The sequence below is a fragment of the Dicentrarchus labrax genome, unplaced genomic scaffold (genome assembly GCF_905237075.1).
Source record: "Dicentrarchus labrax unplaced genomic scaffold, dlabrax2021, whole genome shotgun sequence".
Taxonomy (NCBI): Eukaryota; Metazoa; Chordata; class Actinopteri; family Moronidae; genus Dicentrarchus; species Dicentrarchus labrax.
The window spans coordinates 17395142-17418345 of record NW_026136709.1 but is presented as its reverse complement, the minus strand read 5'-3'; the positions used below and the strand labels follow the sequence as shown (position 1 = coordinate 17418345).

Below are 23204 nucleotides of genomic sequence, written 5' to 3'. Positions count from 1 at the left end.
AAGGTCCCTTGTTTTTGTATTTACAGGAAAGTAGGTCACTTAAAGGAAATAGTGCTTTTTTTACTTTGTATATAGTTGATGAGGCGGTTGATGCAACTGTTTGCTCTTATCTTATGTAATGAGTCACATAAACCAAACAACTTTAAAGGTCCAGTGTGTAACATTTAGGCTCTATTGGCAGACATATAATATAATATTCATAGGATTTCTTTAGTGTATAATTACTTTAAAATAAGAAATATTGTGTTTTTGTTACCTTAGAATGAATTGCTTTTATCTACAGTGTGGATAAACCATGTTAAACTGCCATGTTTCTACAGTAGCCCAGAATGGACAAACCAAACAGTGGCTGTAGAGAGGGCCATCACATTCTTCACGAGTTTTTCCAGCCACCGTAGTTTCTCCTACACACCTCTTCTCATTCCCAGGTCGTCAAATACAGACGCTAGCAGTGTTCACTTATATGCAATCTGCAACTTCACCACTATAGATGCCACTAAATCCTGCACACTGGTCCTTGTTGATCCTTATAAGCCAGTGGACTTAGGTGGGAAGAAGTAGTTGCTTTAAATAAAAGTCCTACAGTGTAAATATATATATTAGTCAGATAATGAATTATGACAACATTTCAAGCAGTTTGCTTAAACAGAACCTGGTTTAGGAATATGCATCATATCAGCACATTATAAACTAAAGTCTTTAAACTAGGGCCCCTCTAAAATACAAGGCCAGAAAGATTAGGAGACAATGCAGGTAAATTATAAACAACCAATTGAAACACAATCATTTTTTTAAAGTCTGGTGAAATTGAATCAATGAAATGAAATGAAACTTTTTAATTAAATGATGAATTCACTGTGTACGTGACCCATTGTTAAAGATTTACATCTTCAGTGGGGATGAATGGGCTTTGGGCTGAGTGCCACAGGCAGGAAAAGAAAGATTTAAAAGAAGACATGTTGTTGGCTTTGGTCTATTTACAGGTTTTGGAAATAATAGGAAAAAGAGGTTGAATATTCAGCAATTATACTTTATTACAAACAAAACAATGACAAATTCTAACGTATTTCCACAAGTTGCTGAAGATGTGACATAATGAACCTCACTCAAAGGTAATAAAAATGTATCCTGACAACAGAAAGACGACTTATGAGGTTATGAAAACATTAACAATAATGCAGTAAACTCCCTTTTTGTTAGAAATTATGATAAAAAATAGCTTCAAAAAGCACAAAGAAATGGCAAAAGCTGTCACAGTAGATACTAAATGAGTCAACCAAGTATTCACTTTTTCCCAACTGATGCCAGAAGAGTCGGGGCTCCACTACTGTAACCCATTGTGTTGCAGTGCTCTACTCTGGCCGCCTTCATCTCCTGCCATACAGAGAAAAAGATAAATGGGAAAAATATTAGAAGCAATCTCATGAAGTTATATTCCAGTTGTTGCAGTGAGGTTTTGTCAATTAACATTAGGTCAAACTGACCTCTCAGTATCAAAACTAACCTCTGTAATGACCGTTTTGTGGACACAGTTAATATACGGCTTGGGCTCCTGCTCAATCTCTCCTTGAAATGTTTTGTAGCAGACTGCACAGTCTATCAGCGGCTGCATGAACGCACAGAAACAAAAACAGCACACAGACGAGTTAGAGCAGGCCCTGGCTCTTGAATTCCACATTTCCCAGTTCAGTAATGCTGCTCCCAAATCAGACAAAACTTACTCTGTCGTTTCTGAACTGACACGCTGTGGAGTCGACCGTTCCTCGTGGGCAGTTGGAGGCTTTAAGGTAGAAGTGGTGGTAGATGTATTTCACATCAAAACCAGACTGAAAGAAAGAGATGGAGGATTAAGTCTGATCAACTCCAACTGCTTTAAGGATAAACATCCCTGATAAACACAATCTTTAATGATTAGAGCTTTTCCTGAAGATTTTACTCACAACAAAAGATTAACACTGATTCTGAAAAAGCAGGCATACTTGTACACTACCTCGATGTCTGACTTTGTGAGACTTCTGAGGAAGAGAAAATGGTGCTGGAGCCCAACATGAGAGTTTATCTTGTGCAGGGCCAGATCCACTCCTTTCCTGTAGGCTTCAGGAAGTTTATTGTAATTCTTTTCCTGGGCATTAGAGCAAAAGAACAAAGCTCCAACACTGAACAGCAGCAATAAAGCAGCCATCTTTCTGCCTGTGTATGTAACAATAAAGGGCGAGGGGATAGTGCAGAGGACCGCCCACTCTGTGTTGTTTTTCCTGAATAGGAAAGAACATCCAGCCCACTTTTTACTGGCTGAAAACAATCAGTTCTTTTCTGAGGCTCGACTGAATGGATGTCGAGCAGATCTCAGCAGGAGGGATTTCATACGGTGGCCCTGAGAGCTCAATGCAGTGCAACTTAGAAAACACTTATTAAAAAAGACAAAAGCAAACATAAATGCTGAAAAAAAAAGATGTTTAGTTTGGGCATTCGTCCCTTTTTTAAGTTTCTCATTTTGTAATTAATTCCTGTCATATTCTGTGCAACTTGTTGTTTTCTGTGTTTGGTTGTGATTTCTGAAATAGTTTTGGGGCTTTTATCCTCCTTTATTTGATAGTAGTGAATTAAAAATACATGCAACACTGCAGATTACACAAATTAATAAAAATCATTGAGGACAACACAACACAATACAGCCAGCAGGCAGCAGCAGGGATTTAACACACCTGCAAGATAGATAAAGTAAAACAAATATTGTTTAATATGCTATTATAAAAATGTTTTAAGGCCACTTTTAATTTCTCTATAATGCACTATATGCACTATTCCCTTTGTCTTAATGCTACAGCTGAAGATGGACAGGAAAGGGGGAGTGAGGGTTTTTCTTTATACATAGGAATCAAGGAATCAAGACAGAACAGCCGCCAGAATAAATAGAAAATAACTTTTTATTTGTCATCAATATTTCAACCATTAATGTACAAGGGAACATCAGCAATAGCCTCTCGGACTCTGTATTGCTTTTGAAATGGAACAACATTTTGTATCAGCATTTCATGACTTTTGACAGATACTTTGGCATACACAGACAACCTTCACTTCATCCACAGGCACAATAAGCAAACATAGAGCTGACACTGTACTGCCTACTTCTCATTAACATCCCCTTCATTGTCCATGTCCATGATCCAGACAAATGTGAGCGTACATTATTAAAAAACTGTGACATACTCCAAATGAATCTTCAAAAAAAAAAACCAGCAATAATGCCTCATATTGCAACAGATAAATAATAAAGAGATGTTTGATTTATGAGCGTCTCGAAAAGTGCAAACTATTGTAACACGTGTGTCGTCCTTACAAAACACAACAGACACCTGTAGTGGATCACTTCATGGTCCCACAGGCACTTGAGATTTTGTGCACCTTTGTGACACCAGACAGGCACAAGATCACAACGACAGTCAGGCTGAGACGGGCCAGTTCAAAAGTAGTGTCTGAAATACACACTTGAGAGTAACAGAGGACCGAAAATGTATTATTTGACACAGTCAAAGCTTTAACCAATCCATGTCACACTGATACAACATGACACAAAACAAAAAAATACACATATATATTTATATATATATATGTATATTTATATATGTGTATTTTTAAAGCCTTCCCCCTCAGTAATGCATGAATATTGAGATTGTCTACACAGCTTGTGTGGAAATTTGGTCGACCAAGTTCACATGAGCGTGAAATGAAATGTTTAAACAATCAGTCGATGCCCAAAAAAAAATTAAAAAAGCTAAAACTAGGAATGTTATACTGTGTAATTGTAGTAATGTAGGCTTATAATGTTAGGAGACGTTGAGATGGCTGAACTGCAGCTTATTGTTCTGATCACAAAACTATTTACACGAGACATTTGGCACTTGGACAAAGAAACTAATAACTTACAGTGATTCCCATAAATCAACCAACACCAAGTGTGACCTCAAAACAAACTCTACATTAGTACATTAGTGCCCTAAACATGTGCATGGAGACATTTAGAGTATATTCATTATGCCACTGTGTTAATTTTCTACTAATAAAAAAACCAAATGTGTCATGATGACAAACATGATGTCATGGCATTAGTGTAATGAGAAACTGCCTGTTCATGTATTGTTTTTGGTATGCAATCATCACAGTCCTGCTAGATCTCCCTCTGTTGGTGATCTTAATACACTGCGGATACATAATTTGACATAAAAGCCCAACTTTCATCTAAAACTGTTTCAGTACAAAACAGGAAAGACTGGTTATAGTTAAAAATCAATCACAGAAAGTCATTTAAGAAGCAAAACTAAAGCAACACTGATATTTATGAGATTTAAGAGGACACTAAGGAGATAAAATGATTACATAAAATACAGTCATTGTTCAGATTTGGTGTCTTAAAAAAAGTGCTACGAGCTTTCGGGAGGCGGGTAAAGTGATCGACTGTCTAGAATAAGACAGCATGAGGGCAAAAAAAAACAACAACCTTTTTATCTCCTTCATAAGGCGCTTGGTGAGTTTAAAACATGAACAAAGTGACAAACTTGAAAAGCAATAACTCGGCATGTTAATATAAAAGAATAAATCCCATATATCCTCCACATATTCAATGTGAATCAAAGCAACCTTTCAGGGCTAAAAGTTAATCAGTCTTGCAAACCTATCTACTGTAATCGCGTTTAATTTCGAGCTCGAGATCACATCTTTTGATTTGGAATCTCTTGTCCCCTGAAATATATATATATTTAAAAAACTATATTATGAGTGAACGTGAATCTGTCTGATCTCCTCTGTCGGATTTCACTCTTTCACCCCAACGATCTGATAAAACGCAACTTAAATAGTTAACCAAAGTATCAACCACCCAGACCTCTGACGTACTGTACGTTTACAAGTGATTATAAAGCAAGTGCACAGTGATGTGTTTCAGGACTCATTGGTCGGTAGTGATTGAAGGATTCTGGTTTGTCCACTGTGAGGAGTTGAGTGGTGATACGAGGGCTTCTTAAAAAGGGGTTACACAGGCATGTGCATCTCCGAGTACTCATCGTGACACTCACGCTCGTCAAACTTCGGCTCTGCGTCGTCCGCATCCAGCTGGAGGAGGAAGAGGAGACGTCAGGATTAACATTTTCTTAAAAGAAGAAAATACTATGAGGAAGTTTAGTTAGACTAGTCCATTTTCTGTATATTCCTAATGTTTAGTCTACTCAAGAAATTTCCTGCAGTTCCCAGAATGCCTTAGAAATAATTTCACTTGCCATCACATTTTAGCTCTTAACTAATCATGGATGTATGCATGCTCTATGTGCATAAAGAATATGACAGGAAAATACAAAACCTATTTTAAATTACATCTCAACAATTTCAAATGCTTGTGCTTGTAAATTAATTTCTTTCATTTTTTAAAAATATTTCAGAGATTCCTCCACGTCCCACTAGAGGGAGTCTGCAATAACAGAAGGAACTGACTAGTGTATGTGGGTCTAATATATAATAAAATAATAAAATAAGATAATAAAACCAAAGTAAGCAATGTATTTTTACCCAAATATTATTCTAAATCTTTCCAAAACTTCAGAGTAAATGAAGTTTAGAATAGGATTTGTTTGTGAAACTCTGCTGGTAATTCAGAATTTAAAGAATATAACCTTTAATAAAGTTCTTCTGTTGTCTGATTAAACAGCTCCATAACATTTCTACAGCTGAGGTTGTGGTTGCAGGTGTATAAAGAAGCATATAGCGCCCTCCTGTGGTTCACTTACACATGCAATCTCTCTGGTGGTGAAGATGCGGCGCAGCAGGAACATTTTGACAGGGACGGTGAGGATGAGGACGAAGGGGAATGCCAGCGATGCTTGGGTTGACATAACGGCCCACAGGACGCCCAGACACACCAGCTGGATGCAGGTGAACAGATGCATACGCAGCGTACGGACCTGGAGGAAACAGGTTCTTTATGAAAACTCTCACCAGCACTAGTGTGAGATAAAAATCTTGTAATGCCGTCATCGCTAGAGTCAAAATGTCAAATATTCCAGGTTTGTCTCAGATTTTTAATTACTGAACATTTTAACAACATTTTATCAACTAAACCATTAATAAATAAAATCAACAGCTAAATCAATACTTAACTTTCATATATTTCATTCCTGAATGTGAGCTAAAACTAAAGTTTTTGATCCAAGACTCAAGAACTTTAACACAATTTAATATATTTAATTCCTCACAGACAGATTTCTAAAAACTGCAACCTTTTTATGATTCATAATTTATTTGATTAAATTTGTATTAATTGCACCTGAAATCTTAATTACTTTATGTAATGACTAAATCAGTGATTCCCAAAGTTTTTCCTTAAGGGACACCCTTTTTTTTTAATCATTGTGTTAACTGATGACCCCTGACTAAGGTACATATATTATATTCAATGTGCCAACAACAATACAGAACAACTGATAATCTGTACAATGAACCCAAATAGTGAACACAATAACTGCAGGAACTTTGTGTCAAATGTGACTGTAAATATATCTTGTGTTGAGGTCTTTAAAGTTTAGACTTCAATAATCTAAACTTAAAAAACAATTTCATTCAGTTTTCTTTACAGAAATGAACGAAATCCTGAGATATAGGCGTACTATGTATATTTTTTAAACTTTTCTTACACCCCTTAAAATCAAGAAGGCCTCGCAAACCTAAAATAAATAACAATATAACACTCTACCTTGCGCACGTAGGTGTGGTCTGGGTGATACTTTGGTGGCATGAGCAGCAGCATCATCCGCTCTGTTAGCTGGATACCATTAAGGGACATCACACCCATGTAGAGGAAGATACCAAACAGCACCGCAAGGGGGATCTGACGCAGCAGCTTGCCTATCACAATGGACATACCTGGGAAGAGGAAGTAATGGAAGATTAAAAGCTAAACATGTTTAAAAATGTACTTTTAAAAAGTTAAAATTATTGAATTGCCTTCAATAACTGGAATGACACTCACCAACCATGATGGCCACCAAGAGCCCGGTGACCCTCTGCTCCTTCACCTCCTGGATGCGAGGCTTGTCTCCGGGGGCGACGGCCTTACTCATGACAGTAAGGGCGTTGACGTGGGTCACTGAGCGAACTGTCGCGGCGGCCATCCACGGCAGGCCGAACACAGCCGAGCAACCGCCCAGCACCACAATCAGCAGCAGGTCCAAATGGAAACCAGAGCCCTTCACCAGCATCCGCTCCTTCTTACTCACGATCAGGCTGCGGGAGAAACACAGACGTAAACAACATTTTTTGTGCCATGATATAGTCAATCCATATCAAACTGTCAAAGTTAAGTTGCTTATCTAACTGTAGCTATTCAAGGGCAGGGATATTTGAAGAAGTTAATAAAAACGTTGCTTTTTAGACATCTAGAATCTGTTATTACTATTCCACTGACACTTCTTCTGCAATGTGCACTACTCATCAGAGGATTGATTAAATTCAGATTGTGTTTTTATTTATCTAAAGGTCTTCTATCATTTAATCATATGGAAATTGCTACAAGACTATGAATCTAACTGTAAAATCCTGTTATTTCAGATTCAGGTAGAGATTAGTTCAACTCTACTATGTCATAATGTGGAGTAATGAGTAGCAGCGTAACTCACGTGGTGATCTGAGTCTCCATGAAGATGAGGATGAAAACCAGGAGAGCGGGCAAACAGCAGGCAAACATCATCCAGATGGGGAATTCACCGTTCGTACCCAGAGGATTGATGATCCAGCCACGTTTATGGGGACTCGTCACAGAGAAACCTTCAGGAACGCTCAGTTTCTAGACAGAGGACGATGACAGGAATGAAGAAGAGGATGATGATGGTCTGTGTTTGGGAACCTTTAGCACACATGAATCCTAGTGTCAAATATTTACATAACAGTGATAATATTTGCGTCTTACCTGTGTGTATGTGTCGTTTATACTGTAATCCACCAGCACCATGATGAGGATGGCAATTGGTACACCGAAGTCTCCAATAATCCTGCGTAACTAAACACCACAAGATGCGAGTTTGAGCAGAACTGGCAGCTTCATATTTTAAATCCAATAATAATCAAAAAGGTTTACATGTCGGTATTACACATTACTATTCTGGCTGTGTATTCTGGAGCACATTTGTTCTGGGGCTTTAAACTGCGTCACAGTAAAGGAAGAAAATCACGAGATACGATTGAAAAGCTCCAGAACAGCAACTAAATGGACCTTGTGGAAATAAATCTGCCTAACTGCACTTTTAAAGTTCACTAAATAACACTTTATATCTTGCTTTTGCTTTGGTTTTTGTTCTGATTAAACAAATGAGTATCTAGTCTATTTCAGACTTTAATTGTAGTGTCTCTGGTCCTAAAAACATACATGTAACCTTGATATATGATGATATGATGATTCAAGGAAGGTTAAATAAATATAAAGGGGTTGATGTTTGCAGGACAGAGGTTTATGTAGATGATTTTTGCTCCTCACCCTTCCAGGGAAGAACGCACTGTTCTTGAACTTGCGCAGGTAGAAAGCGATGAAAAATGTTCCGGCCATGAGAACCAGAGAGAGCAGCGCGGTGTTGGGCTCGCCTCTGACCGTTATCTTCTGGGTGCTGTTGCTCAGCATGAGTGAGATATTTTCTTCTGAAGTGTTCCCTTCTATGCTGCTGTTGAGGGAGCAACGTTTCAGGGGGTGCTCCTTGAAAATCTACCCGTGGACACAGAGGGTTCAAATTAATGCATAATATTTCACTACAGAATACACACAGGAATACTTACGCACAGCTATGTGAATACTTTCCTTGGAGGAATTACTGTATAATTTATCTTTTAGGTACCACAAACACACTTTCTGAAAAATATGATTAACCCGTCACCAAACACCTTTCAAGTCTGTGCCATAAAAGTCTAAAAATAGTAGACTTTTAATACCCTGGATAAATAGTTAAACTCTTAATCCACTACACTTTCAAGGCCAATCAATCGCAAAAGATTTCAGGTGCACTTGTTAAAAAAACATACTCATTTCGACCCCGAGGTTTGAATTCTGTCCAAAGATATGTCAGTTCACTTTAGTGTCGGGGACATGAACCCGCAGCGTGCCAACAAAAACGTTTTGTAATCAGGAGTTGTTATTTCAAGTCTCAGGTATACCCTGCCGAGCTTGATGAAGGTCTCGCAGATGAAGATGAGGGAGATAAGGAAGGAGAAGATCTCCTGGGTGAAGCGGGAGACGAAGCGGACCAGGAAGCTTCCCTCGAAGGCCACAGTGACGATCACGATGATGATGAGCCAAAACCCGATCCAGACGCGACCCGTCAGGTACTCCATGTCGTTTGCTTTGCAGAACTGTGAAAACACAGAGCAAAGAAACTCTCTTCATCCACTGGAAAATGTTCACAGCAGCAATAAAAACATTTTAATGCTCTACTGAAGTTAGAGAAGTTCTGATTATTTTAGTGTGAGTTTGTTTTGTCTACTGGTTTCAAGTGGGTGGGCTAAGTTGGAAAAATATGATGTCAAGTACTTTGTGCACTAATCAGGATTTAGTATCAAACAGTCGGTTATGTTGCCAAGTCACAATTTTCTTGCCAAGAGTTAGAGGAGATGTACAACTCTCATATCTGTCTGTTAAATATAAGGCTACAGCCAATAGCTGATTAGCGTAGCTTAGCTTGGCCTAGCCTGCCTCTGTCCAAAGGTAACAAAAAGCACCTTTTAGTAAATCGACAAGCCACAACATGTTGTTTTTATACTTAAAATGTTGTGGGGATTTAAAAAAAACTAGATAAAATATGTTAGTGAGGTTCAAAGGTACTGGTAGGCTAATGTTGTTACCTTTGGACCCAGTTTCCAATCATTATTCTAACATAAGCTAACCAGCTATTAGCTGTAGCTTCATATTTAACGTACAGACGTGAGAGTGGCATCAATCTGCTAATCATATTCTTGATAAGAAATTAAATAAGTGTATTTCCCAAAATGTTGAACAATTCCTTTAACTATTTCCTTTTACAGAGAAATAAAAGTATTATGGTCAATAAAAGAATATATGGTAAACTAGATTTTTAAATTATAGGCTACTGTTACTTTCCAGAGACTTACTATTTATCAGCACTTACACTGTAAAAGGCTTCTTCAAAGACCAGCAGGGGTCCGGAGAAGCCCACAACGAGTAGCGGCTGCGCTCCGAGCAAGCAGAAGATCACACCCTGCACTGCTGTTGACACAATCAACTCAGAAACACCAATCAGACCTTCCGTCTTCTCACCTAGAGACAGACAGGCACAACAAATTAACACCACGATGAGCACCGACAAGGTTTAAAAAAGGTCATTCACTGAACCTTCAATACAAAAACATGAAAAGGGATTTGACATATGAGACGATAAGCTGTGAAATCCACAGTAACTCGCCTCTTGCTTTCCAACGTGCAACTCACCCAGTAGGCCTCCGAATGTTATGGCTGGAGAGAGGGCAGCAAAGTAGATAAAGATAACGGCAGCCATGCACTGACTGTTCAGGGCGTCCTTGAAGTCACTGAGGTACTTTGGGTAACGGCGCCGCACATCTCGTACCAGCCCACCAAAGGGACGTCCGGTGCGCTTTAAGGGATCGTCTGACTTTTTCAAGGGTGTGAGGAGGGCCTCTGCGTGACGGGAAAGAGCAGGATATTAATTACAGGAACAGGAAGTCACAAACAGCAACTAGAATTTCCTTTGATAAAGCCACAGGTTTGATATTTGAGGAGACGCTCACCTTTTTCTTCAAGGCTTTTAGGCTCATTGGCCATCAGTTTGACCCCCTGCTCCTCCCTCTTGCGCAGCATCTCCCTCTGAAAGCGAGCGACAGAGCGCAGCAGCTCATCGCCTCCCATCTCTGAAGGCGGCAGCACGATGCTGCAGTCCAAGAAGCTGTTGATGGCATTCAGCAGGTCCTGCCTGTCGTCTGCCAGGTAGGCTGCCTCGTGGAATTGCTGGACGGCGAATCAGATACAGACAAATGTAACCAATAAAATAAGCAATGAGGTGGACATGTTTTAAGACATTTATTATGTATGGGTCCTGTGACAATGATTAGACTGATCTGATTTTTTGTAGGTTAAATCTTTCATAACTAATATCTGAATTGGGGTTTTATATTTAAAAAACACCTCGCTCACCTTGTCAGACATGAGTGTGGAGATGGAACGTCCTATCTGGTGATAGTCCATGCTGGTGGTGGGGGGTCCCAGCAGAACGAAGAGAAACCTGACCGGCACGGGGACCTCAAGGACAGACTCCAGCTCCACCGCCTCCTGCAGCCGCACAAACGCCATGGTGGGCTGCTCCAGGAAGTCCACGCTGCCTGGAAGACGGCGGGACATAAAAGTCAACATACAGACAGCACTATACACAATGCAAAAATTTAAAAAAGTGATTTTGAGTGTGTGGTTTTCAAGGCTTTAGTGGGAGAGAGATAACTCACCCACAAGAACAACAGTGGCCTCAGCATTTTCAGGAATCTTCTCCAGCAGCTTCAGCTCATGTTTGGATTTGGACCGATGCATACCGGACATCAAGGTCGGTTCCTTCTGCTGCAATGGAAAGCAAAGTGAAATCAGTATTATGACGAACGCTTAAAACTGGTACTTTTAGAAGACGTTTCAGCTCTAGACTCACCTGCACTTCGTTTTTCTCCACGTCTATGCGCGTGTCGGTGTCCCCCGTGACGTGGGTGGTCCCCATAAGCGGGTCGGTCACCGATGGTTCTGGCTGATGGGTGTGATTGGCATTGTGGTGGTGTGCTATCAGACTGCCCAGGCTGGCTGCGGAGATGTTCCTGGGGAAAGGGCTACTGTGCTCCTTCTCATCACTCGGGTGACTAGGGGAGGCAGGGAGAGGCAGAGAGAGGGTGAGCAGGAGGAAGAGAGGTAGTGACAAGGCATAAAGCCACCTAGTAGCAGGAAGTGTGCAACAGTGGGAGTAAAGATTTAAGCGGAGTTTAATCGCTGCTCAACATACAGGCACACATATATTGCCAATAATCAACACTATGAACTTGTATTAGCATTGGAAGTCAAAGTGTAGTCTCTTGCAAACATGCACACAAGCACAGACAAAACAAATAATAAAAAAAACAGGTAATAAAATGAACATCATGTCTACTGCTAGTCTAAATTAGAGCCATAAATGTAGAAAGTCAGAAATACTATTTCTTTTCATCCTTATCCCTTTAATAATGGTTAATTTGCAGCCTTTAATAGTGTTAACAGTTTTCACTAGTGTGCTCCAGTCGTTTTGAGAAGCACCGGATTCAGCTGCAGATTGCTGGATTTAACTACACATTTGGTTGGTACAGTAATAAATATATCAGTGAGCCTTTGATGAGAATTTAAACTGAAATTCCCTCAATAGGTTGCTTAATATCCCCTTAAAGGGAAATCACTGCTCGTTTTTTACAGTCCAGTGCAGCAGGTCACCTGTGTTTCAGCAGCAGGGCCCTCAGGACGTTGGCTCGGTCCTCAGCCTTGATCTGGTCAGAAATTATCATCTGCTCCACCACCTGGTGGGCGATGCCAGGCAGGGTTTTCTGGTCAAGGTCCAGCAGCACTGCACCTGTGGACACACACATACTGAGTTCAGCAATCTGTGATCTGCATCGCTGACTTTTAGGTCAAAATGAACCCGGTTTGTGTCTCTTACCGTGAGAGATGGTCTTTCGGAGCTCCAGCAAACTGCGGAAAGACAGCGAGGCCACGTGAGGTTTCCCCCAGCGGTCGGTCTCCTCCTCCACATCTTCCTCAAACTTGATCCATCGAGCCGTCTCCTTCCACTGCATCTCCTGGTTCTTGTCCATAGTCAGCTCATTCAGCTCCACAAACACCTGGAATCAATGTCACATAGGAGCACATGCAAGTGTAGGTGAGATACGGTAGAGAACACCCACGCTGTTCACACAAAACGACATGCGCCTTCAGCATATGCCAAATATTCATTTAATAGCCAAATAACTTTGTATTTAGTCAGGTGATGTACACTCAAACATTTCCAAAGGTTTGCATCTCAACAACAGAAATTAGACTCCATGCTTTCCACCAAGCAAGTACCAAATTATTTAAATTTACTGAACTCTTGTTCATGTTATTTCCCTAGATGTTTAATCACAAGAAAACGTTGCATGAAAACACAGAAAACAGCCAATGACATTTTAAAAACATGATACTAAAAAGTCAGAGGAGTGACTTTAATCAGCTCTCAGCATCAAATATCTGGTTAATAAGTAAGTTATTAATTGAACACCATGCTGGTCAGTCGAATCCGCTGTGAAATGACCAAAACACAAGCTGGAAAACACTCTCCTCATTGTATCATCCTGTGCCAAAATACACCTGCTGCATGCCTGTGAAATCACGCTCACACGGCTCAAACCTGACTCTGGCCCGTCACCCAGCCTCACCTTCTGGTACCGAGCCATTTGACCGGAGCCCACGTCCAGCAGGACGCCTTCTTGCCGTGAGGCGGAGCGGTACACAACGACCGGTAACGACTGGAGGAGCGAGACGGTGCAGGAGAGGACTCAAACACTGATACAAGCCACAGCGGCACAAAGGAGGGGACCCTGACTCTGACACACATACCCAAAGGTAACTCTGCCTCATTACACACACCTGACAGGACCTGTTGTTTACTCGGGCTGCTGGGGGCTCAGGGCTGTGTATGAGAATGTGTGTTAATAAAACATAGCTCTCCCTCTCTCAGGGAGCTCCCAGTGTCTGGTTACCTATGCTCCTCTCCCCCCTCTTTTTTCCTTTTCGTGTGTGAAAGGAAAGAGCTCATTCATTCATTTTTAATTGTCTCCATCCCTCCCTGTCCCATCCACAAAAGAGACGGGACAGTGCTACATTTGAGAGAGGGAAAGAAGGGAAAACATCTCCCAGGATTATGGTTTTAATTTTGGGGCAATTAAGAAAAGATAAGACCAGAAAGTTTCCCCCTCCCAAACTCCTTCAAGTGCAACTTAATTTAAAAAAAAGAGTCCCTTTTAAGACCAAATAAATAACAGATTTCCGGCCTGTCATATTTATCTAATTAACAAACATTCTTGAGGTAAGGAAATAATTTCTATCAAAACATCGTTATTTGATTTCTTTGTGGGATTCAGTGTTACCAAAACTAAAAGATTCTACCCCAGTGCTTTCTTGCTGTTGTGAATCTACTAAACCCACCATAAATGTGGATACTGATGAGGCTGTAAAACAACTTCGGCTAAAACCGAGGCCGAACATAATCAAACTTGGCATGGCATTAATTGACGCGTGTCCTGCTTTAATGTTAAAGAGGATGGACGACAAATCTCGTAACGTCTCACCTCATGTGGGGTTCGGTCCTGTTTACGGCTGCGAGTGGTCGGCTCTTTATGGTCCTTGCCAGTGTGCACCACTTGGCCCTTGGTGCTTTTTCTGACCAGGTGTCTGCGCATGCCGGGAACATCTTCGAAACGATGACCTGGTGGAGAAGAAGAGGGATGGTGTTAAAGAATACAGTCTAGAGAAAACTGATGGGAAATGTCTTTGATCTTAAGACACCATCAAATGCGAATATTAACCAAAAACAAACATGATATTCAGTAAACATGATATTCATGTAATATAACTGTAACTTAAATCCCAGCGCAGCACATAGAGGGTACATTTGTCTTATTTTGTGCTTCTACAGCCCTCAGCGTGCAGACGTTGACCTTGCACCCCAAGTTCAAATCTCAGTCCAACAAGTCACAGAGGCCACTTTGCTTTTGTTTCTGTGGTCCCTCAGCAGGGAGTAGAGTTACTCAGGCTGGCAGCACTACTGGTACTGAAAAGGATGTGGGGAGAGACACCGGATGGCACAGATAGGACACGACACAGCGAGCAGGAATTGAGTTTAAAGATCAATGGACTGCCTGGCAAAAAACTGCTGTTTCATTCAACTAGAACACAAAAAATTGTTAAAACACTAAGCAAAATTTCACTGTTACGCTCCAAAATGCAATGAACTACTCTTCCCAAAGCAACCATTACACTGAAAAACATAAGAAAATCAATATTTCCTCCAAGAATACCAACTGTCTTACCTTTATCAGAGCTTCTATGTCCTATGAAACAAACAGTGAAGCTTTTAAGGTTCTTCATCAGTATTTCAACTCATCTGAAAACCAGGCGGTCACCAAGAGGGTCAAGTTGCTCCATGATGTCTGAAGAAGGTTTGGGGAAGACACTGGAGTAAAATGAAGCCTGACTGGCATGCAGCTCTTGAAGGGAAGAGGAGGATTTGCGGTGGGCGTAGGGTAAGTGCTGGCACAGTTGTCTGACTACGTGACCCACTCGCTGCTTAAACACTGCAGCGTGCGACTTGTGCGAGTTTTGACAAATTTGGAAAAAGTTGCCATTACTTGACCGGCGCCTGACCCCGCAGGGCTGAATCTATCAGAATGCATCAGCGAGCTGAGGTGTTAATTCGCTCAGGTCGGACAAAAGGGGAGGGACAGTGATCTAATAATTCCTATTGTTGAGCAGCAGCCAGAGACAGAGACACTTTCCCAGGATGATTTACGGTGGCGGGAAGCAGATAAAAGAGGACGCAGAGAGGAGCTGGTGATGAACGTGTTGGGAGGCTTGACTGTGTCACTAAGCCCCATAATGACCAAATATCTGGACAATATCAAGCCCATACCTCCATCCACAGCCTCTTAATTTTCCCTTCAAGTCCACTTAACTCTTCCCCTTGTTTCATTCCACTAATGATTAAAGGTTGTGAACTGAGGTCCAGGTTTCACAATTAGCCACCATGTTGGCTCGGGCCTGAGTCCAGGGGCCTCAGCTGACAGCGGGAACGGCTAATTTAATAATGCGAGCCTGTCTGCCACACTCTCTGATAAGCTGCTGCTTTCTGCCGAGGGGTTGGCTCCTTGACGTAAATCTCCCCAGCTCTGAACACAACCCCACGCTGGGCCAGGGGCCGGGGACGTCACAGGGCAGCGGGGAGCTGACTGCAATGTAAAAGGGACTCGAGGGTGGCCCCCTGCCCTAGCCCTGATTGTTTTTGGAGGAATCTGAGCATCAACAAATCCAAGACTTCATTACTGTCTAATCATACAACAACAATTCAGAGGTAAAAGCTGAAAATCTATTTTATATTTATATATTATATATTTATATGGCTATCCAACAAGGACCAACATTATCATTCATTTGTAGCTGTGCTTCTGTCCATCTGGTGAATTAAGTCCAATTTTTGCTCTATTTTTGGTCTCCACCAACTCCTGAGGGAAATATCTGGCTCTCAAGCTGCTAAATGCTCCACTAAGTTCACCAGCTAGTCGTTAACTATGACAATTTTCTGCTGGGCAGGTAACATATAGTGAGTTTTTTAGAGCTTTTTTGCTCAAAATGACACTGATGTGAAAGGTGAAAGACAACCAAAAGAGCTTAAAGAACAAAACAATGAGCTGAAAGATACTAAAATGTTGTGTAGGGCTGAGGGGAACTGGGTGATAATTCTCTGTTATCAGTACAAGTACCTCCTGACACATAAAAGTAGTCATGTGATCCAAAATAAAAAATAACACATTATAGCCTATTTAAGCACAAAAAGTGCATTTCTTCACAGACCATTCACATGCACAGAGATAATAATTAATTCAATTAGTCAACCTGTGTCCTTTTTACCCACCTGCTGTACTAAACAAGTTTTAAGAACATAAAATCTGCCATGTGAGAATTCATCCACACTCACTCTTGATGCCGTCCAGGTCAGCGGAGGCCAGCGTCTGAGCCTCGCTCTCGTCAGTAGGGATGCGCTGGTACTTGGCCTGCTCAGCACCCGTCATGTTGCCTGTGCGGCGGCGCTCTTGCAGGTCGTAGCTGCGGCTGGCGGAGGACACCCTGGCCAGTGGTATGTGTTCAGGAGCCACTGCCTGGGGAGTGGTGGAGGTCGAAGCGTCGGGTGAGACCGGCTTACTAGATAAAAGCAGAAAAACAAGAAAAAAAGGTTAGAATTCGACACGTCACAGGTTAATAAGATGGTTGTTTTTTGGTTATTTTTATTTTCAATTAGAAATGTTTTCAAGCAAACCTGGAAACATACAGACAAAAACAAGACTTTTGAACCAACTTATTGCCACTGAACCACTAACATTTCTCCTCTACTGTGCTCCTTTTATTGGTAAATTATTTTTTGGTGATTTGGTTGTCACAGTTACATCCCTGGCACTGATTGGTTATCATATTTCACATCACATTCATGTATTTAACCCCTCTATTGCTGCTCCACCTTTTAATAACCTTGAATCTCTCAACTTAAAAACACTAACATTTTAAATGCATAAAAGACTATAAAAGTAATTATGGCAAGAAAACATTCTCAACCAATACAAACCCTTCAAAGTACTTTTGAAATCAACATAATGAACTCACCGTCTTTTAAATGTCAGTTGTCCCCAGCATTTCACAAATGTGAAACAATTATTTTCCCCTTACAGCTGCTGTTTTTAGGTTGCTCTCCAATCGACTGAAAACAAGCTAAAAGTTGTAAACGCAGCTTTATACTAGCCCAGATAAGACCCTCATGAAGTGGAGAAGTAAATGTCATAAGGGGAGCCTGGGGCTGCTGAGGTGTGTGGTGTCGTCAATAGCGACAGGTGATATATGGGTCTCTGAGGAGTGGATTACTTGGGTCCATCAGATCATTCCCAGCAGGCTCACTGGATGCCTGAGACATGGTAACGTACAGTGTGTATCTCACTGGCCAATCAGACGTGTGCCTGAGCAGTCTCACCCAATCTGAACCTCTTGTGAGAACATTTCAACAACATGGCAAAAACATGCATTATGCAATCATCACAGCAGGTAAACCATAATTATAACCCTCTCACGCCCCCTTTGTGTGCATGTGTGTGTGTGTGTGTTTTTTTTTCAGTCTAATATCTAAACTTTACTCACTCTGAGGAAGATGCATCTTCAGTATCTGCTCCTTCCCCAGACTGTGGTACGATATCCAGCTCACGGGCTGCGTGAGTGGTCTCTTTGGCCGCATGGTCTTCATCCGAAACAAAGAACTGTGGAGGGAATAGAGAGCGTGAGACCACTGCTTATTGTAAAAAACTGACGATAAAGCCACAATTTCAGCTATCAGATAAAAACAGTGGAGAAATAAAAGGTTTGTGCCTTGTGCACATTAGTCGACGGTAGAGCACTGATTACGTTTAGTGAATCGAAGTAGGAATTTGATTTTGAAAATAGATTCATTTAGATATTTACTGCACAAATACAGGATTATTATCTAAAGGAGAAAACTATTTAACTGTTAAGGGCTCCAGGGTTTTAATCAATGGATAGATAGATACACAGTAAAAGATACATACAGTATGTGATAGGCAAACAAAAACGTGGAAAGAAAAGAGTGAAAGCTGAATCCAATACATAACAGATCAACAAAACCAGATTAAAAAAATTAAAGCAAAGCAACTTCTTAATCATATTAAACTGCTTCTGCAGCAGTGAACAGTATTCAGTTACATTTCGATCAGGTTAAATCTGGTCTTCTATTGTGAAGCATAATAACAACCAAACATGAAACCCACTGATGAATGATTAAGATTATACTTAAATATTCATGGAGGGAAAATATGGTAATGTTTCAACAGTGAGTGAGCAGGTTGGGTATCAGAGCATTAAGGACTAAACACTCATCCACCCAAATCTTTATGTAAATCATACAGGACATTAAGAGTCACTGTGACACCTTCCTTACATCTGCATTAATGGGTATTCACCTTTAAACTGAACAGTTTAAGAAAACATAAAATGTACGTATAAAAGCAAGCAAGATTACAGCCTGACCAACACATCAGACTAATTACTAAGTGAGTGATTTATAATGTTGAATTGAATAAATATAATCACATCATGATGCAGTAAAAAGTACTTTAGGTGGTCTCATCATGACATATTGTGTCAGGTAGACTTAATTCTTCATAGTAGTTTATAGTGTGAGAAGTAATTAAGCACAAGAATAATAAAAAATATAGTACAACTTTGGTTCCTTCTTTGTCCTAACACCTTGTCAAGGTATAAATGATCCTTGGTATTTTCGTTAGAGCTGAAACAATTAGTCGATCAACTGTTGGTCGGACAAAAGAAAAACTCAACCAATCAAAAGAAAAATGAAGGAAATGTTTCACTATTTTCTGGCATTTTATGGATTAAATCGAGACAATAATACGCAGATTCATCAATAATCAAAATACTTGTTACTTGCAGGACTAGTTTTTATATAAACATGTAACAACCAATATAACCAATATAAGCCCAAAAACAATACTGACTGATAACATCATTATTAAAAGTATGTTTACTCCCAATTACAGAATCAAAAGAGGGTGAAACCAACACAAATATTACATTATATTATTATTAGTTTTAATGCAGCTGTTTGTCCCTATTGGCGCTTTTCCACTCATTCATAAATTAATTTAAAGATTAATATGAAGCCGAATATTTACCTCCACATCTTTGACTCTCTCCGACTCAGCTGGAGCTGAAGATGTCTCCGTGCCCTCCTCCTCCTCCTCATCTTCATCCTCTCCCTCCTCTATGGGGCCACTGCTGGGAACCTGGCTGCTTTTGTGATCTTTGTCCTTTCTCCGTTTCTTGCTGCTCTTCTTCCTGCGTCCCTCTGGGGGCAGCTTGGACAGAGGTCGGTGGATGTGGTGAGAGGAGTGACGGTGGTCTGCGGAGACGATATACAAAAGGTTTAAGGTTTTGGGTTGTTGTTTTTTTTGACACGTATAAAAGTGAATGTTGAAATGCATTCAACAAGAAGGAGACCACCGTGTGCTTACATTCAATGTCCTCCTCATGGTAGGTGTGGTGCTGTTCATCAGGTACCACAGAAGCAGGACTGAGGATCTGCTGGAAGCGCTGGACGCCCAAGGCTTTGTTCAGGTCCCCATCATCCTCCTCATCAGGGCGCGGAGTCCCGTGTAGTGATGAGGTGGCAGGGGCCTCTGGCTGCAATACAAAAAAACAAATGAACAAATATATTAAAAGATATAAATAAAAATCAGTAAATTGATCAGAAGTTTGGAGATCAAAGTGTTAAATACATAATATAGTCATAAATAATGAGATATTGAAGACATAATAAACTAATCTTAATTAATTAATGAAACTTAACATATAATATACTTAATTATTAGAAAAGATTTAATTTGAATTTCTCAAATTCTAAAGTCTGTTTTTTGTTTGTTTGTGTTTTTTGTCATTCAGATTAAGTCATGCACAAAGTATTGTAACTATAACCCACACACTACAATCCTAACTGCATACAGTATATACTAATCTTTATTGCATACTGCAGTATAAAAGAAACCAGATCTGCGTCATGCAAAGACAATCAAACTGCAACTTGATGCTACTGCCAATCTAAGAGATAGTGAAACATTTTCCCATAAAAATCTGTAGTTATTTTTTGTCTTCTGGGGTGTTTCTGGAACTGTTTTGTCACCACTCCAGTTTTCCTGCTGTGATAAGCTCCTACTTTATTTTTTGTGCATTGTGAGTGTACATCAACAACACACTCTAAAATTAAGGGTGTTTCAGTCTGCACACTGAAACTGTTTTTGGTTGTTTTACAGTGTAACCATACTACATACTCAAAACCTTAGAATGAGTCTGTAGTATGGATTTGAGACTCTTTCACTTAAACCAACACTAGAGGGAGTTCTGGTTCTGCAAATACACACCAGTCAGGACATCATATGACAAGCTCTCACATGCATACCTTCCTGAAAATGAGCCTTAAATTGGAAACAATAGCCATGTGCATTGATCAGTTACTCTTTTTCCACACTGTGGTGTGACAGGGATCATGTGGGTGTTAAGAGATCTGTTTTCTTGCAGCAGGATGCTGTGCCCTGCTGCGCCCCACTCTGCCGGTGGGATGTTGTGATAGGGATTAGCTGGAGCGACGCAGCAAGTGGATCTACTCTGGCTAACAGGATCGTGGTGTAGCCACCTCAAGGCAGAGTAAATGTTGCCATGACTACTGCCCAGAGGCCTCAGATCCTGCAGCGAACCCTTCCTGTGGCAAAACTCAGGGGCCACAAGTCATCTGATGCTCCCACAAATGGTTCTCAGGACACCCAACATGTCAGTCATATATTAAGTTTTCTCCAGTGCTGCAGGGAGTAACAGAACGTACGTGATGATATACAATTACTCATCTCCCGCCTGCACCTCCTGCTAAGTTTTGTGTCTCACACTTTTTTCAGTTTATGCACAGCAGACTGCTAAAAGAGTACACAAATACACTATAATTATGTAAAATTACAGTGGTAGAAAGTAACTAAGTATACTTACTCAAGCACTGCACTTAAGTTAATTGCATATACCTCAAAATTGTATTTAATGCTACTTGTATTCCACAAAATTTCAGAGGGAAATATTGTACTTTTTATTTTACTTCATTTATCTGACAGATAAAATTACTAGTCACACTTCAGCTTAAGATTTAAAAACAGAAACATTTCATTGGCTCATAAATTACAATGCATTGTTAAAGATTCTCAGCCTTTTTTGTTTGTGACCCATTATAAAAACGCAGTGTCTAGTTGGTAGTTTCATCAAGAAATATTTCCCCTTTAAACGGCTCAGATGGTTTCACTGGAATAACAGTTTGTGGCCTGAATTGTCCAAAATTCACAAATAAAACAAATATTAAAACAGTACATAAGACATTAATGCATCAGTATTCACAATCTAATAATATATATATTTAATAATATATCAGTCACAGGGGCAATTTTTTGGCAGAACAAGTGATTTTACTTTTGATACTTCAAGTTACTTTTCACTGATGATACTTCTGTACTTAAATGCAGAACTTTACTTGTTGCAGAGTAGTTTTACATTGTGTAATTGGTACTTTTACGTAAGTAAATTAATACTTTTTCCAACACTGAAAATGTAGCTTTTCAAAAATAACCAAAAATAGATCCTGAAATAGTATAATATTAAATCACATGATGTAAACCAGCTTTGTTGGCTCCAGTTTGACACATTTCTACATTCACAAGAAAATGTGAACGGGAAACTCAAGCGTTCATCCTGAATGTATCACACACACATAGCTCGACAGATATTTACGAATTAAGGCATGTCCAAAGAAAGTGTGAAAAGCTGATTCCCAGGACCCTCATAACTTTGAAGGTTTTTCTCTGACCTGTTTTAACATGCCACACAGAGGTGACAGAAACAGAAAGCCCTGAACTGAACTGTGGGCAAGCTGAGACTTATGAGTAAAAGGAGAGACAGGTCAGCCTGTTAGGCACACATTCAATATTGACCCAAGGTTCAATTCCTCATATAGCTTTTTTCCTGACAGATGAAAAATTAAGAGTAACTTAACTTCAAGAGTTAACAAACTATATGTTCACCTTTGTGACCTCCAGAGCAAACTACCAAAGACAATTCTGCACTTTAAAGCACCAACAACACTCAGACTTTAAGCAGCAGAGCAAATTTCTTTCTAAATGAAAAAAGGGCCTGAACGGAAAAAATGTGGCTCTTCAAAACATGTCAAAAATTAAATAGAAAACCTTTTTTTAAAATTAGGTATCAGCCCACGTCCTCGTCACTCAACACTTCAATATTTAATTAGATTGCCAATCCAAAACCCTTGAGTACACGTACACCTATCCAGATGTGTGCTGCTACACTATCCGGCAGTTTATTTTTACAGAGCTCTCATTCATATCACGGTTTCACAGTGAATCCCAAGAGGTGGGAGAGATGTGTGAGGGATTCTCAAAGAGGCGAGAGAAATTTCCACAACCGAAACCATGTGCAAAAACAAGCTGAGGGGAGCTGAGCAAAAACAAAACTGACCAGACAATGAAGAAAACTTTGACTAAGAGTAATATTTTTTGACTTCAGTAAGGAGTTTCAGGGACTTACCTCGCTCATGGCACAGTGAGCTTAATCGCAATCAACGTTTTGGTGGCAACAAGCGTCGCTGCCCTCCACCATGACAACACTGGAGGTCTGACCCCTCGACACTTCTATTAAGAACCGCAGGCAGGAGATATCCCTCTCCCCGCTGCTTATCAAAGCCTCGTGATGCCCTAATCAGAGCTCTATCGGCCAACCTGCCACCTTC

General features: G+C 40.3%; 1 protein-coding gene across 3 annotated transcripts in view; it reads right to left on the bottom strand.

Annotated features, from left to right (window-relative positions):
• Window positions 1-2909: 2909 nt before the first annotated feature.
• Window positions 2910-23204, bottom strand: part of slc4a2b (solute carrier family 4 member 2b) — a 39321-nt gene continuing 19026 nt past the window's right edge. For all 3 annotated transcript variants that reach the window (XM_051411415.1, XM_051411417.1, XM_051411416.1), the window contains exons 4-24: window positions 19888-20056; window positions 19549-19775; window positions 17987-18102; window positions 16782-17005; window positions 14380-14516; window positions 12714-12894; window positions 12491-12626; window positions 11691-11892; window positions 11497-11605; window positions 11192-11376; window positions 10789-11005; window positions 10472-10678; window positions 10152-10300; window positions 9184-9378; window positions 8516-8737; window positions 7952-8041; window positions 7662-7828; window positions 7016-7269; window positions 6740-6909; window positions 5778-5951; window positions 2910-5109 (exon numbers count right to left, since the gene is read on the bottom strand). In XM_051411415.1, the coding sequence (XP_051267375.1) occupies window positions 5029-5109; window positions 5778-5951; window positions 6740-6909; window positions 7016-7269; window positions 7662-7828; window positions 7952-8041; window positions 8516-8737; window positions 9184-9378; window positions 10152-10300; window positions 10472-10678; window positions 10789-11005; window positions 11192-11376; window positions 11497-11605; window positions 11691-11892; window positions 12491-12626; window positions 12714-12894; window positions 14380-14516; window positions 16782-17005; window positions 17987-18102; window positions 19549-19775; window positions 19888-20056 (3612 nt within the window). In that variant the 3' untranslated portion in view covers window positions 2910-5028. The remainder of the gene's footprint in view (window positions 5110-5777; window positions 5952-6739; window positions 6910-7015; window positions 7270-7661; window positions 7829-7951; window positions 8042-8515; window positions 8738-9183; window positions 9379-10151; window positions 10301-10471; window positions 10679-10788; window positions 11006-11191; window positions 11377-11496; window positions 11606-11690; window positions 11893-12490; window positions 12627-12713; window positions 12895-14379; window positions 14517-16781; window positions 17006-17986; window positions 18103-19548; window positions 19776-19887; window positions 20057-23204) is intronic.